The 14,463-nt window shown below is 50.2% G+C and overlaps 1 protein-coding gene across 1 annotated transcript; it reads right to left on the minus strand.

The window, feature by feature from the left end:
• Window positions 1-1,966: 1,966 nt before the first annotated feature.
• On the minus strand, window positions 1,967-8,877 carry IFI6 (interferon alpha inducible protein 6). The gene is made up of 5 exons (XM_034754270.1): window positions 8,726-8,877; window positions 6,400-6,506; window positions 3,891-3,953; window positions 3,352-3,513; window positions 1,967-2,829 (listed from the first exon to the last, which is right to left on the minus strand). The coding sequence occupies exons 2-5, from the start codon at window positions 6,470-6,472 to the stop codon at window positions 2,723-2,725; spliced, it is 405 nt and encodes a 134-aa protein (XP_034610161.1). The 5' UTR covers window positions 6,473-6,506; window positions 8,726-8,877; the 3' UTR covers window positions 1,967-2,722.
• Between the last annotated feature and the right edge of the window lie 5,586 nt (window positions 8,878-14,463).

The following is a 14,463-nucleotide window of genomic DNA, read 5'->3' on the forward strand; positions in this document are numbered from 1 at the left end:
AGCCATGTGCCATGACCCTGTTGTGCCAGGCGCTGTACAAACAACAAAAAGACAGTCCCTGTCCTCAGGGGGGTTACAATCTAACTTTAAGACAAGAGACAACAGATGGGAGAGTAGGTATAAGTAAACAACGAGGCACTATCGATCATTAAGATTGTGGAGACTTTGGAGGGTCCATTGGACAGCATTCACATACTGTAGGCTAGCTGCTTTTCTGACAACAGGTACAAACAGGGGGCCAGATTCTCATCTGCTAGAATGGTGTAACACTGGAGTTACAGCGGCACACATGACAGCAGTCTTGCCCACAATCCCTACGCGTGGAAGTGTATCATTTGAAAGGAGAGGGATAGAGGATGGGGGAGGTGCAACAAAAAAAGGCAGCTGATGGAACAGTGATGTTTAGCGTCTCTTAGTAGCTCATCTAATTAAACAAGCTACGCTACATAAGTCCACAATCCTGGGCGGGGGGGTGGGGGAGATTGAGCTTCGTACTCCTCATGGGAATCACTATCCATTTTCTATGGAAACCGAAGGAGTATTAAGGACCTTTGGAGCATTCACCTCTGTAGCAGTTCTGCCCCATCTCGCACAGGGCCTTTGGCAATCACTAAAACTGAGTACCTTGCAGGGAGTCGGACCGTAAACTCCAGCCTTCCCCAGCTGGCAGAGCTCCTACAGTGCTCAGACTGTGTGCAAAAGCAGGTGGGGCACTGCAGAACAAAGGCGATACAGTTTCATCACAGACAGAAGACCCTGGAGAACTCCTAAGATGCTGGGGTTGCTGGAGCTTGCCAGGTGAATGATTCATTTCTCTATCTAAATTGCACTCTGGTTTCTAAAGGCAAGTCATCAGCAGGATTTATCTGGTGGGCGCTCCCTTCCCCCGTCCCTCGCTCCTCGCAAAAGGGGGTGGGGGCTGCTGTTGCATTCATTGGCTGCAGTGAGATGCCTCGGCTGAAGGAGGGTGGCCCACATGAGGGCTGCAGGAGTGGGCTCCTGATCGCCGCCGCCCTTTGGCTGCTGAAGGGTCAGGACATGAGCAGGTCAGTGGCCAGGCCAGAGAACAGGCACTCATGCAGGACGTAAGGGCCACCACTCCTGTTATGTGGAGTGGGTCCACACGCTCTTGCACTGAAACTCATGTAAGACCCTGTGCATGTCTAGGGGCTGTAGGCACCGGAGGGAAGGACTATTAGCCACTCCAGTGCTAGCAACAGACAGGCAGGGAACAGATCCTGCCCTGGAGTAGCTACAAACAAAAATGAATCACCTTAAGTGCTGCATTGGTGCCCTCAATAAGGGCCCAGGCCCATAGGTAGAGAGTACTGGGAGGGGTAGTAAGCGGGGCAGGGGGGAGATAGGTAAACTATACAAGGCCAAGGCAGTTGCCTCCTACTTCCTCCCCGTGGAGGAACATAGGGAGAGGTGATGCCAGGAGCTCTCTGCCTGTGGTGCTTGTCAGTTTCATCACATGGGCTGGGTACTGACCCGCAGGCACAAGGCACCTGGGGAAGGAATTGCTACCCCCTCCCCCAACCCTCTTGGGTGGGCACAGAGGAACTTGGGGGAAGGCATGAGCGGCTGACACAGGGCGCTTACCTGTGCTGGTCAGTTTCCCCTACATGGGCGGGGCCTTGTTGAAGGGGAGAACAGAAGAGCAGTGACCAGTCCTCTTCAGTGAGGAGAGGAGAGCCAGGCAGAGTGGGTGAGTGGGGGTGGGGGAGAGAGAGTTGCTGCTGTGCTGGGAGGTGTGGGGGCTCTGAAGTAGGTTGTACTCCAGGGGAAGAAACCTGGCACATGGCGCACACCTTATGACAGTGCAGCTCCCCCATGCACTGTCTAAAGCACTACAGGAACCGTGTGAGGCAGGAAGCCCCGGGGAACTTCCGCTGCAATTCACGCTGCTGCCGGCCAGGTGAATGATGGACATACACCGTGTGGTCAATCAACACGACTATCCAGATTCCTGGCTGCAAACATTTTTTTTTTTTTTTTTTTAATTTTTCCTCTGCAGCCTCTTGTAGGCTGCTGGCCGGTCTCCCACTCCCCAGCCCACAAAGGATTAAACCCCATAGCCACAGTCTGTTCAGGCGCTTTCTTTGGGGGAACCATTTAACGGTTGCACCAACCACCTTTGGCAACCCCCTCCCTCCAAAGCTGCTTCCCCACCCCCCACTACCTGCCCCCCATCGCTCCTCAGCCACGGGGGGCGGAAAGGGGAGGAGGGGTCACTGTGCAGGGAGCTGCCCTCCCCCGGTCCACCCAATCCCCATGCATTCAGATGCCCCCCTGCACCCAGACCCACCCTGCTGTGCCCCAACCACCTTCACCTGGACCCCCCTCCCCACAGTGTCCCATTCCCCCTGCACCTGGAATCCCCCAACAAGCCCCTCTGCATCCAGATCTCTCCTGCATCCAGACACCCCACCGAGCTGCCCACAGCCAGATTGCCCGGGGGGCTGGTATAGCTTTGTTGCTCAGGCGTGTGGATTTTTCACACCTGAGTGACGTAGTTATACCACAGTACATGGGTAGTGTAGACCTGGCCAAACACACCTACTGATTTCAGTAGGAATTAGAGCAAATCCCTGGAGAATTGCATCAAACCCCTTCCCCCAAATACAGAAGTCAAACTACGCCTATGCCCAGGCTTGGTAGGACGAGCCCAGAGGTAGCTTTTCTGACAGCCGGCGAGAGGAGAGCTGCGGGAGGAGGGGGATTACTGCTTCTTGGACTTCTGCTTCTTGCCGCAGATGAAGTTCTGGTGGACGGTGTAGCCCAGCTTGGAGCCGACCGACCCCCAGGCCACACTGCCTGCTTGAGCTCCTGGAAGGAACACAGAACAAAGGCTAGTGAATAGTCAGCGCAGACCCCAATCAATCCGGCGGCGGACAGGGAACAGATCCAACGCCCGCACTGTCCAGGCGAGAAGCCAGCCTGGACTCGGTCGCTATATTAGGGAGACTCACACGGTCCCAATCTGACCTCAACTGTTTCACGAGCAGGCGTCATGACTCCTTGCTTCTGTTCCTGGCTCCACTGTACAGGACCTGGGCAAGTGACTGCCACTGTCTCTGCTGCCCCCCACCCTCTGCCCTGGCTAGTTAGAACGGTAACTCCCCGGGGCAGGGGCTCTCTCACCATACCGATCAAGAGGGCGTTTGGTCTCAGTTGGGACCTCTAGCACTAAAAGCCCCCCAAGTGCCACGATTCCCAGCCCCCTGCTCTTCTTACCAAACACCCCCCTTCCTAGCGATCCTGAGTGAAAGGCAAACGAAAGGGGAATAAGCTCTTTAAAAGCCCAGGCTGGGTTTGAAGTGTTCCTTGCACGGGGCATGTCCCACCTACCGAGGCTCTGGAGCGTGGCCACGACTCCCCCTGCAGGCACGCCGCCTCCCGAACTTATGGCAGACCAGCTCATCAGCCAGGAACCCACGGAGTTGGCTGCTATGCCGGTGGCCTGGAACCCCAGTGTAGCCAGCAGGGCTGGTCCCGCGTACATCAGAGCAGCTGGAGCAGAGAGAGACAGACTAGATCAGAGGCGTTTCTGTTTCAGCCCCCTTTCGAAGCCCAAACCACTCAGCCCGAGCGAGGCGTTCACCGCAGAGGAGGAAGGCCCTGTTTGGTTTACAGGGGGTCATATAGCATGTTAAGGGCTGTCTGCAGTATTAGACTTCAGCTGCTCTCCCCTCCCATCCCAGCCTTGTGCTGTGAGGAGAACTAACAAACTCAGCACACACACACACACACACACTCACCTGCTACAAAACCATCTACTATTACCCTGGGCTGTATGGATGGGAGTGCTCCAGTATCATGCACCTTTTCCTCTGCCCCCTCCCTCCCCCACTCCCAGCCTCCATTGGGGAGGGGCATTAATAACCCACCTCCTCCCACGACCACGTACGGGAGAGCATCTATTAATGTGCAGCCATCCTCCTCTTCATCATCTAAAGAGAATAACAGAAAAACAGTTTGAGTGTTACTGTGGCTTCTGGGTTAGAGAGGGCACGTTGGGGAGCATGTGTGTTTTAATGTTTGCTTATTTTTGCACATCCAAAATAAGAAGGGATTCTGGCAGGGGGAGAGAGGCTTGTTTAGGCCACAATCCTGCAGTCGAATCCATGCACGGGAACACCGACACTCATGCAGAGCCCCCGGTGACTTCTCTGGGTGCAGAGGGTAGCGTCTTAGATTATAAACTATAAGAGGCAGGGGTCTCGTCTCCGTGTTTTCCTGGGTGAAGCAGTGATCTGGGTGCTGACCCATCGGGCCTTCCAGCCAGAAAAGGCTACAGTTAAAGTTGGGCTCAGAACCTGTAACTCTTGTGCGTATTTATCACAACACAGCCTTTAATACCACAAATAACACGGTATTGTACGACTCCCCTGGCCCCTTCCCAACCTTATCTGTGTGCTCATCTCTGCTCATGTTTCTGTACTTGCCACACTGGTCCAATCAAAGCCAGGTTTCTCTGGACCACCCAGAGGTGCATCTAAGCGAGGGCTAGTTCCACACCCAGGGCCTGATCCAGCGCGAGGATCCATGTGGGTGCAGCGACCCACTGGCAAGATCAGGTCCCAGAGCTCAGCATTTTATGCCCTGGGTTTCACGTATGGCACTGCTCTACAGAAAGGTCACAAGAGTATTTTCCCCACCCCTCTTCTTGTGCTCAGAAGGAGATGAGCTGTGATTCGTCACCAACGAAAGACCATTTAAAAAAACCAAAACACACATTTTTGGGCAGAGGCCAGGTCTGGAACGTCTCAGGAAGCTCCCGAGAAGAAGAGCCGTCATGCAGCCTTAACTAGAGACCTTAGTGCAGAGGTTCCCAAAGTGGGCGATACCGCCCCCTGGGGGGCGCTGGAACGATCCAGGGGGGCAGTAGTAGCCTCGGGTGCAATTGGGGGGTGTTGAATAAAAATAAGGGGGCGGTGGAAGCATAAAGAAAGAATATAAGAAAATTTTGAAAAACCGTTCGTACATGTTTCATCTGTTGTGTAACAGAGTTAAAGTTGTAGTGATTACTTTATTTTCCAAATAAATTCACAAATTATAACCGATCAGGTGTCAAGTCCGCCAACAGCTCTTAACAAGCAAGTGTTGGCAGGCGAGCGTGTCACTCATTGTCGGGAAGTCCAGCATGCATCGGCAGGAATATGTGCGTGTAATGACTTGTTTACAATACGATACTATAAATAGGCGACATGTATGAAATCTAATTTCGATTGTTTCTGAATTGTGTAAAAAGCAGTTAACAATAGTTCAATAAGTATTTAAAATTTTTTATTCATATTCGATACCTTCGATCTTTACGGATTACGGATCACATAGAAAGCAAATTGTATTATTGTTGTTTCAATAAAACAGCAATTTACATGTGAGTATTTTTATAAATTTTCTAACATATCTACCGTACGGTTCTGTGTCTCTAGTGCTTACTAATAAAATCGTAGCAGGCTTGTGTCGGTACAGTACTATTTGAAGTGTACAGTCAATATATTTGTCATATTTTTTATTACAATATTAACAAAAACGGGAATGAAATCGTAAAAAAACTGTTAACTATTAACATGTATTTATATCTATCGAATCATCTGTGTTAATTGGTAAATAAGGCGTGTGTTAATAAGGAACAATTATTTAAATAAGGGCAAATTAAACTAAAACTATAAACTGATTTTTAATTGCATATTGATTATTTTTAATTAATTATTTCTTGATCAATTTAGTTTGATATTTGACAGTTTAATATCAAATACATATATCTAACGCTGAGCAAAGAACAAAACCCAGTTTATTAGTTTCATTAGTATTTTAGTTTGGTTGTCTTTTGCCATCTTACGCAAAAACCACTGTATACCTGATGTCGTGGGCGATATTCTAATAACACATCTTTCTTTACTATATTGTAGGACGTTGGTAGAAATATAGATACATAAAAGAACACAAATTTGTCACTGCATCTTTCTGTTTGTTCGCTTAAAGAAGGTAGATTTCCAGGGGGGCGCTGAGTAATTTTTTTTCTGAAAAGGGGGCGGTAGGCCAAATAAGTTTGGGAACCTCTGCCTTAGTGCTACGAGGCCACTTCTAAGACACCATGCAAGCCTATGATGCTATAGCATGACAGTGGCTATCACACAAGCATCCATCGCGCACACGTGGGAGTTTAGGGATCTGCAGGGAAGGGAGCAAGGACAGCACAGGCCATGGGGACTCACTTCCAGGGTGGGGCGATGGCAGAGCTGACTCTGTGCAAACAATGCCGTTGCCCACGGCAAGGAGAAAGCAGAAGCGCGCAGTCCCCAGCGCTGTCTGTCCACGTAGCACCCCGGCCCCCGCACCAAGCGGATTTTGATTTTGGGGAGCAATGGAAATAAGCAAAACTAAACGGACCTGTAAACTTGTCAGCAGAGCCGCTGGACAGAACCAGACACAGCAGGAAGAGAAGCTGAGATTGCTGCCACATGGCGCCCGAGGGGGGTTGTCTTCCTCAGAGGCACCTGCAGGTACAAAAGTGACACCAGCCCTCCGCCCTGTTACCATTCCACTGCCTGCCAGTCAATTGGGGGAGGGAGGTGTGTGCGCACCACTGCCCTCTGCTGGAGATGACCAGTAAACGCTAACCTCCCCCAAAGGTATCAGAGGGGTAGCCGTGTTAGTCTGAATCTGTAAAAAGCAACAGAGGGTCCTGTGGCACCTTTAAGACTAACAGAAGTATTGGGAGCATAAGCTTTCATGGGTAAGAAGCTCACTTCTTCAGATGCAAGAAGTGAGGTTCTTACCCACGAACGCTTATGCTCCCAATACTTCTGTTAGTCTTAAAGGTGCCACAGGCCCCTCTGTTGCTTCCCCAAAGGGTTCTCAAGCTCTCACCTCTTCCACGAACACACTGGAAGAACAAGCAGTCTATTCCCCAGGATTTGGGGCTGGGCATTATGAGCCAGGCTCATGTCTCATAGTCTTTAAGGTCAGAAGGGACCATCGTGATCAGCTAGTCCAGTGGAGCTCAACCTTTCCAGACTCCTGTGCCCCTTTTAGGAGGCGGATTTGTCTTGTGCACCCCACTTTTCACCGCCACTTAAAAACTATTTGCTTGTAAAATCAGACATAAAAAGACAGAAGCGTCACAGCCACACTGTTACTGACACATTGCCGACTTTCATTTTTACCATATAATTGTAAAATAAATCGATTGGGATAGAAATATTGTACGTACATTTCAGGGTGATATTTGAGCCTGTTTGTCACGCCTGAGCCTTGTCGGAAGCCTGTGCCCCAGGCAGGGGGCTGAAGCATGTAACTTAGCTTCCCGGGGTCCCCTGTGGCATGGAACGTGGGACAACTGCCCTGCTTGCCACCCCCTAATGCCAGCCCTGAACTTGCAACTCCCCCAAACCTGTCCCCCAGCTCAGGAGTGGGCAAACTACAGCCCACGGGTGAGATCCGGCCCCTCAGCACTTTGGATCCAGCCCATGGGTTTGCCCCCCATGGCGCCGTGGGCCCCACGCCACTCTCAGAAGTGGCCCCCCGGGCGGGAGGGGCAGAGGGCTCCGTGCATTGCCCTTGCCTCCAGGCACCCCCCCCCACAGCTCCCATTGGCCAGGAACGGGGAACCGCAGCCAATGGGAGCTTCAGGGGAGGTACCTGGAGGCACGGCAAGGACAGCGCACATGGAGCTCTTCACCCCCCCATGCCCTGAGGGACTGCAACGCTTCCTGGAGCAGCGTGGGGCAGGGGACAGGACAGGCATGCAGGTAACCTGCCCTGGCCCCGGTGCATGCCGCTGCCACCCCAGAGCCGCTTGAGGTAAGTTGGCCAAAGCCTGAACCCCTCCTGCACCCCACCCCCCCCAACTCCCTGCCATAAGCCCCCTGCCTGCACTTCACACCCCTCCTGCACCCCAATCCCCCTGCCCTAAGCCCCCTCCCGCAGTCTGTACCCCTCACACCCCAACCCTGTTCCCCCTCATACACCCTGCACCCCAACCCCCTGCCCTGAGCCACCTGCTGCACCCTGCATCCCTCCTGCACCCCAACCTCCTTCCCTGAGCCCCCTCATACGCCCCGCACCCCTCCTCCGCTCCAATCCCTTGCCCTGAGCCCCTTCCTGCACACCGCACCCCCTCCCACATCCCACACTCCCTCACACACACCACCCCCCTGCCCCAGCCCTGCATACAATTTCCCCACCCAGATGTGGCCCTCGACACAAAAAGTTTGCCCACCCCTGCCCTGGGGACTGCATCCCTCCAGTTGAGAAACATTGATCTAGATGATGGAGTGCCCCCTGGAATACCTCGAGCACCCATACCCTTATTTGAGAACCACTGATCTGGTCTGACCTCCAGCACGTTGCAGGTGACAGAACCTCACCCACCCACTCCTGTAATGGACCAGATCCCCCAACCTCTGGCTGGGTTATTGAAGTGCTCCAATCATGATTTAAAAACTTCAAGTTACAGAGAAGCCACCATTTATGCAAGTTTGAACCTGCAAGTGACCCATGCTGCAGAGGAAGGGGGAAAAAAAACCAAACAAGCCCAGGGTCTCTGCCAACCTGACCTAGGGGAAAATTCCTTCCCAACCCCAAACGTCACTCCTACGAGTTTAAAATCCTAAATTCCCTGCTCAAGCCGGAGTGTGTCTCTCTCTCTCCAGCTCAATGCAATGACCTTGCATTTACCCCGTTACGGAGCAGACACCTTGCGCCTAATTTTTACCTTACACAGCTGTACCCAGTGGAGCCGAGGACAAGCAGCCTCCCTGCAGATCCGGATGTAGCTGCTACAGGACCCAACCCATCCAACTGCCCCTTTTTATCCCCATCCCTTTGTCTCCACCCCTTCACCCAAGCTCTTCCCCTGCTGCTGTTCGTTTAATCTCTCCCAGTTTCGTTTCTCTTGTCGACAGGCTCTTCACTTTCCGCTAGAAGGAAATAAATGAGTCCAGGAAACTGAAACTTAGGCTTAAAGGGACCTCACCCATTTAAAAGGCACCCGTCTACTTACAAACATTTCCCCTCCTATGGTACAAGCCACAGTCACTAGCGCTGGGAGAGAACATCTCCTCCCTACCCCCATTACTTCCAGTTTGTTCCCTTTGTACCTGGCAGCATTTGGGTACTTCCACTTCCCCCTTTTGCACCTGATCCTGCAAACTTTTACCCTCCCACATCAGTACATTTGCTCCCATGACAGTCCATCCCCCTGTCCCCCCCCCAGAGCTGGACACCCTAACCACAGTGGGGGTGGGGGCTCCACAAACGGGTGCAAAAGCTGCCTCCCCACTCAGCAGTGGGAGCTGCCCCTCCAGCCCCAGTGTTGGCAGCTGAGAGCCCCCCTTCTCCAAAACAGCAGCAGCATTTGGCTGTCTCTGCAGACAAACTTCTGGGGGAACCTGCAGTTTGGGGGGGGGGAATCATTGTGATACTTGTAAACAGCGTAAGGTGACCAGACAGCAAATGTGAAAAATCGGGACAGGAGGTGGGGGGTAATAGGAGCCTATATAAGAAAAAGACCCAAAAATCTGGACTGTCCCTATAAAATCGGGACATGTAGTCACCCTATAACAGCATCTCCGTGATACGGAGTCGCTGCGATGATGATGCACAGGCAGCCCATCATGCTATCGCTGCAGGCTACGTTCCCTCCAAGGTGCGCAGCCGTGCACACTGCACTCAGGGGCGTGGGGTGAGAGGCAAGCTTGGGGCGTGCCGAGCTTCGGCGACTGTAGATCAATCTCTGATAATTTTCATATGACTTTACATTGTGCCTCTTCATATAACCTTGTGGTGGGTCTACCCACATGTGACCTCTGTTTTCATGGGACTTTGTATCAAAGCCTCATTTAGAAACTTTGCATTGCCCTTGGTATAATATTGTAGCCCCTGAGGATAGAATGAGATAGAGGAAGAATTTCTTTTTGCTAGCAGTGGAACAAGAGCTCTCCCCCCCCCCCCTCGATCAATTGCCCTGTTGAATGAATGAGGTGTGAATGAGCAAGGCATGGAAGGCAACACCTCCAGACAGCCTCAACTGTTGGAGAGGGGCTGGGAGCCAGACCCAAGGACAATAAAACGTGTCAAGTGGGCTCATCAAAGACAAGCAGACATACCGACGGCCTCGGGGGTTAGAAGCAAGCACCTTCTTTTGGACACACCCTCTTTGCAGCATTGGGACAACACTCAAAAGAAAGCAGCACAAAGGACCAATGGACACAGATACAGAGTTTGAATCTGGTATAGATTTGCATAAGAGGAAAGCTGCTATAAAAGTGAGGAGTCTTGCAGAGGACCCCGGGTCTCGTCTTGTCAACATGGGAGCATCGATCCGGATAGGCAGAAGCCCGGCTCCACCCCCTCCCCCATCTAACTCACCTGGCCAGTGAAGTTAAGGGGAGCAACTAATTGGTAACAACAAGACGGAGTGTGTTTGTGTGTGTGTGTGAGTGTAAGTGTAATATATTATATGCATATAATACAGTGTTAATGAATACATGTATTACTAATAAATGTGGCGTTTTGCCTTATTCCCCCTGAAAAGATCCTGTGCAGTACTTTGAGTACAACACGACTCCCCCAGCCCCGGGGCAGCAGCAGCGCAGAGAGGAGAGACGCCTCTCCCCTGGGGCTCCTGCAGCTGGGGAGAGGGCTGGAGGGGGTCCTCTCTCTCCGCTGCAGCCCTGGGCACCTGCACCCCAAACCCCTCATTCCCAGCTCCACACCAGAGCCTGCACCCCTAGCCAGAGTCCTTACCCCCCCCTGCATCCCAGCCCTCTGCCCCAGCCCTAAGCCTCCTCCCGCACCCCAAACCGCTCAGCCCTACCCCCACTACACATCACCTCCATGTTGGTGCACATAACCTTCATTCCGCACATAGATGGGAAAAATTAGAGGGAACATTGGCTGCAGGGTCACTTTCACTAATGGCTTTTCTTTTCCACAGGCCTCAGATGACATTATTGACACAGGTGCCTTTTGTCCACCGCGGAGCTGGAGAAGAAAGACAAGGCGGGGGGCAGGGACGGAACATCTTTTATTGGACTTGGCTGGCTATTGATGAGAGAGACCAGCTTTCCAGCTTACTCAGAACTCTGGGAAAGGTACTCAGGCTGTGTCAGCTAAATACAAGGCGGAACAGACTGTTTAGCAGAAGTAGCTAACTCCTATTTCAAGGGACCAGTCAAGGGGAAGTGGCCAGTTAACACCTCTACAGTCATAGGACAACATTATGAATTGAAGCTCCCATTCATATCTTCGCTAGCCATTAAAAATCACGGATTCAAAGTCACTGGATTTATGGTTTATTACAACAATCGTTAATCCACTAACCCCCCTTTTTGTCCGATGACTGGAGACTAGACATAGAGCTGTGCTGAAGTAAGCTCTCTCAGGGTGGCTAAGCACTGGAGTAAATTGCCTAGAGAGGTTGTGGAGTCTCCATCATTGGAGGTTTTTAAGAACAGGTTAAACAAACACCTGTCAGGGATGGTCTATTTATTACATAGTGCTTCCTTGAGTGCAGGAGACTGGATCTGATGACCTTTTGATGTCCCTTCCAGTCCTACACGGTCATCTATGATTCTCTCCTGACCCTGGATCCCAGCTCTTTTCCACCTGGCTTCATTGCACCTGCGGGCTGTAAGAGCCAGAGACATGGAGGCACGTGGTGGGCTCCACACAACCATCCCAAGACAACTCCAAACCAGACAGACAGCCAGGTAGAGTGACCAGAGGGCAAGTGTGAAAAATCAGGACAGGGGGTGGGGGGGGTAACAGGTGCCTATATAAGAAAAGGCCCCCAAAATAGGGACTGTCCCTATAAAATTGGGACATCTGGTCACCCTACAGCCAGGTCCAGATTCAGCTGGTCTGGGAAGGACACGTGGTGCTCGTGTGCGCCCATGGCCTGATTTGACAGATACTATGGACACATGGAATCACCAAAATCTATTGCATCAACTTGATGTTACATGTATCTTTATTGGCTAGCGATTAGATTCCTGATTCAGTGGGGGAGTTACAAGGTTTCCCTGGGGGGCCGTGGAAGAATAATGCCAATCCCTAAGGCAAGTTACAAGTCTGGAGAAGTTTGGTCCTCACGAAGTTGCATAGATTTGCTCAAGTGGCCTGGCAAACAAAGAACTGAAAACGGTATAAAACCACCACCCTGACGCAGACAGAGGGACTCTTAGATTTGAGCTAAGGACCAACATGAAACTGTGATCAAGAGAGACAGACGCTGCAGAAAGGGTCTGAAGTATTTTAATCCCAATGGGGAAGATGTGCCACTGCCTGGTAAGCTAGACCTGCAAATAAATGCTTGGTTTCCTGGTATGTTTTCTCTGAAATCATCATCTACTTTCTCTGAAATGCTTCTGAATCAACAGTACTTTGTTCTAGGAGAGCTGGCTGGTCCCTGGCTGACCCTGTCACTGCCCCTGAGAGAACGGGACTGCAGGGGCTGAATTAAAGTCAGGCCTGTTGAGGTGATTACAGTGAATTGCAGGTTTCCGCAGCCTACATGCTCCATCTGGAAGGAGTGGATTGTGGGATCACACCTGGAAAAAGGTGATGGCTAGAGGCCTGAGGACTAAATGGGACACCCTTGTCACGCTGTCTCGAGTGGCTCACAACTGAGAGTGCCGACCTTAGGGCAGACTGTCAAAAAACGGGGCAAACACCCTTACTTGGCGGTGTCTTCTATAATCAGATTTCACCAAACCAGTAACAAATGTGAGTTCCCGGATCACTATCCCAGTCTTAGCATGGAGTCACAGACTGTCCCCTTGATTGTCCAGCCTCTCTGGTCACCCAGACAAACCAAACTTGGTGATAATGGTCACTTAAACCAAAATTCACACCACATCAAGTTGCTCTGAGTCCCAAGAGACCGGTCACTTACCCTAGAACAATTGGTACTGTACTCAGATCATACACCAAAGACAACGCTAATAGTCAATTCTGTAGTAAACTAACTAAAGATTTATTAGCTAAGAAAAAGAAATGAGCGTTATTGAGATGTTAAAGCAGGTAAAATATATGTACAGGTGAATCACCGTTTGTAATTCCAAATGATGGCAGTGATGTAATAAACTGCCAGTTTCCCAAAAGTCTGGTCGGGGTACCCAGACTCTCTCAGGGGATCTCCGCCTTTTATCTGGTATGCTTCCCTGTAAGAGTCCATACGGTCCAGAGCTGAAGGATCTTTCCCAGAATCCATCTTTCAAGCTTTTTCTCACAGAAAACAAGCTGACAGCGACACTACTCATGTGGCTTTTCCTTCGATAAAGGTGAGTGAGGAACGGCCACTTGCTTTGAAATTAGCCTTTCCTTCATTTGCATTCCACAAAGCTTCATTTGCATTTGATGGGTTATTTAGTTACAGGGGTATACACATCGTAAATGTTATTGCATTGCAACAGGATACAAATAAATGGAAACAATGCAAGTAACATTCCACTCGTTTTCATGAAGTTTAAAGTCCCTATACACTTACCTATTTAACAATCACTTTGACCTATACTAATACAAATATGAATTGGCCTCAATACCCTCTGACATGACCTGGTCTGCCAGCATCACAGCCCTCAAGGAGGCCACAAAGGGGTCAGAAGTAGATTACATTTTCAATGAATAGTAAATACACCAAAATATACATTTTTAGGACACTGAAACTCATCACAAATTCAGGTTGAAATCAGCAAATAATTTTGGCCGGAAAAGAGCTGAAAACATCTAAATAGTTTATTTCTGCCATTTTAAAACTAAATGCAACTTTTAATTTCAAAACAGCGCTTCGTTTTGAAATTCAGATTAAAAAAAAAATTTTTTTTAAAGGGTGAAAAACACCCTAAATGAAAAAGGTTCAAAGCAAACCAAACTTTTTTTTTCACACCTGGATTTTTGGGTTCAAACCCCAAACTAAAAAAAATCAGTTATCTGCTCTGTTCCAGTCACAGGTTCAGTTATCTCAAGAACTGTGACAGCTGACTCCTTTCCTCTTCTTCATGGAGAAAGACCTGCCTTTCTTCTGGCGTTAATCTCTGGATGGAGGTATCCCAGCCCCTTGTTTCCATCAAGAACCCTGAACTAGCTCTCATCTGCTGGTTAGTCCATAACCTGTCCTGTGTCCTCCTGGACACCAGACCAAATGGCCCCAGAGAAAGACTAAGGCCTGGTCTAAACAGTTTTTGTATTTCCCTAGTCAGAGATATGTTTTTTAACTGATCGTTCTATCAGTACAACCTCTAACGTAGAAGCAGGCATAAGTGTATTTCTATCAGAAAAGTATTCCTCTTGCCGAAAATGAATAAACTCTACTAGTATAAAACACCTTTATGCTGGTATAACTGCATCCACACTGGAGGTGAGCATGGATTATATCATTTGAACTGCATTGGTATAGTACAATTTGTGCACTGACAAGGCCTATGTGACCTTCTATTTTTACCAGCTTTA

This window comes from Trachemys scripta, chromosome 20, assembly GCF_013100865.1.
Source record: "Trachemys scripta elegans isolate TJP31775 chromosome 20, CAS_Tse_1.0, whole genome shotgun sequence".
Lineage (NCBI taxonomy): Eukaryota > Metazoa > Chordata > Testudines > Emydidae > Trachemys > Trachemys scripta.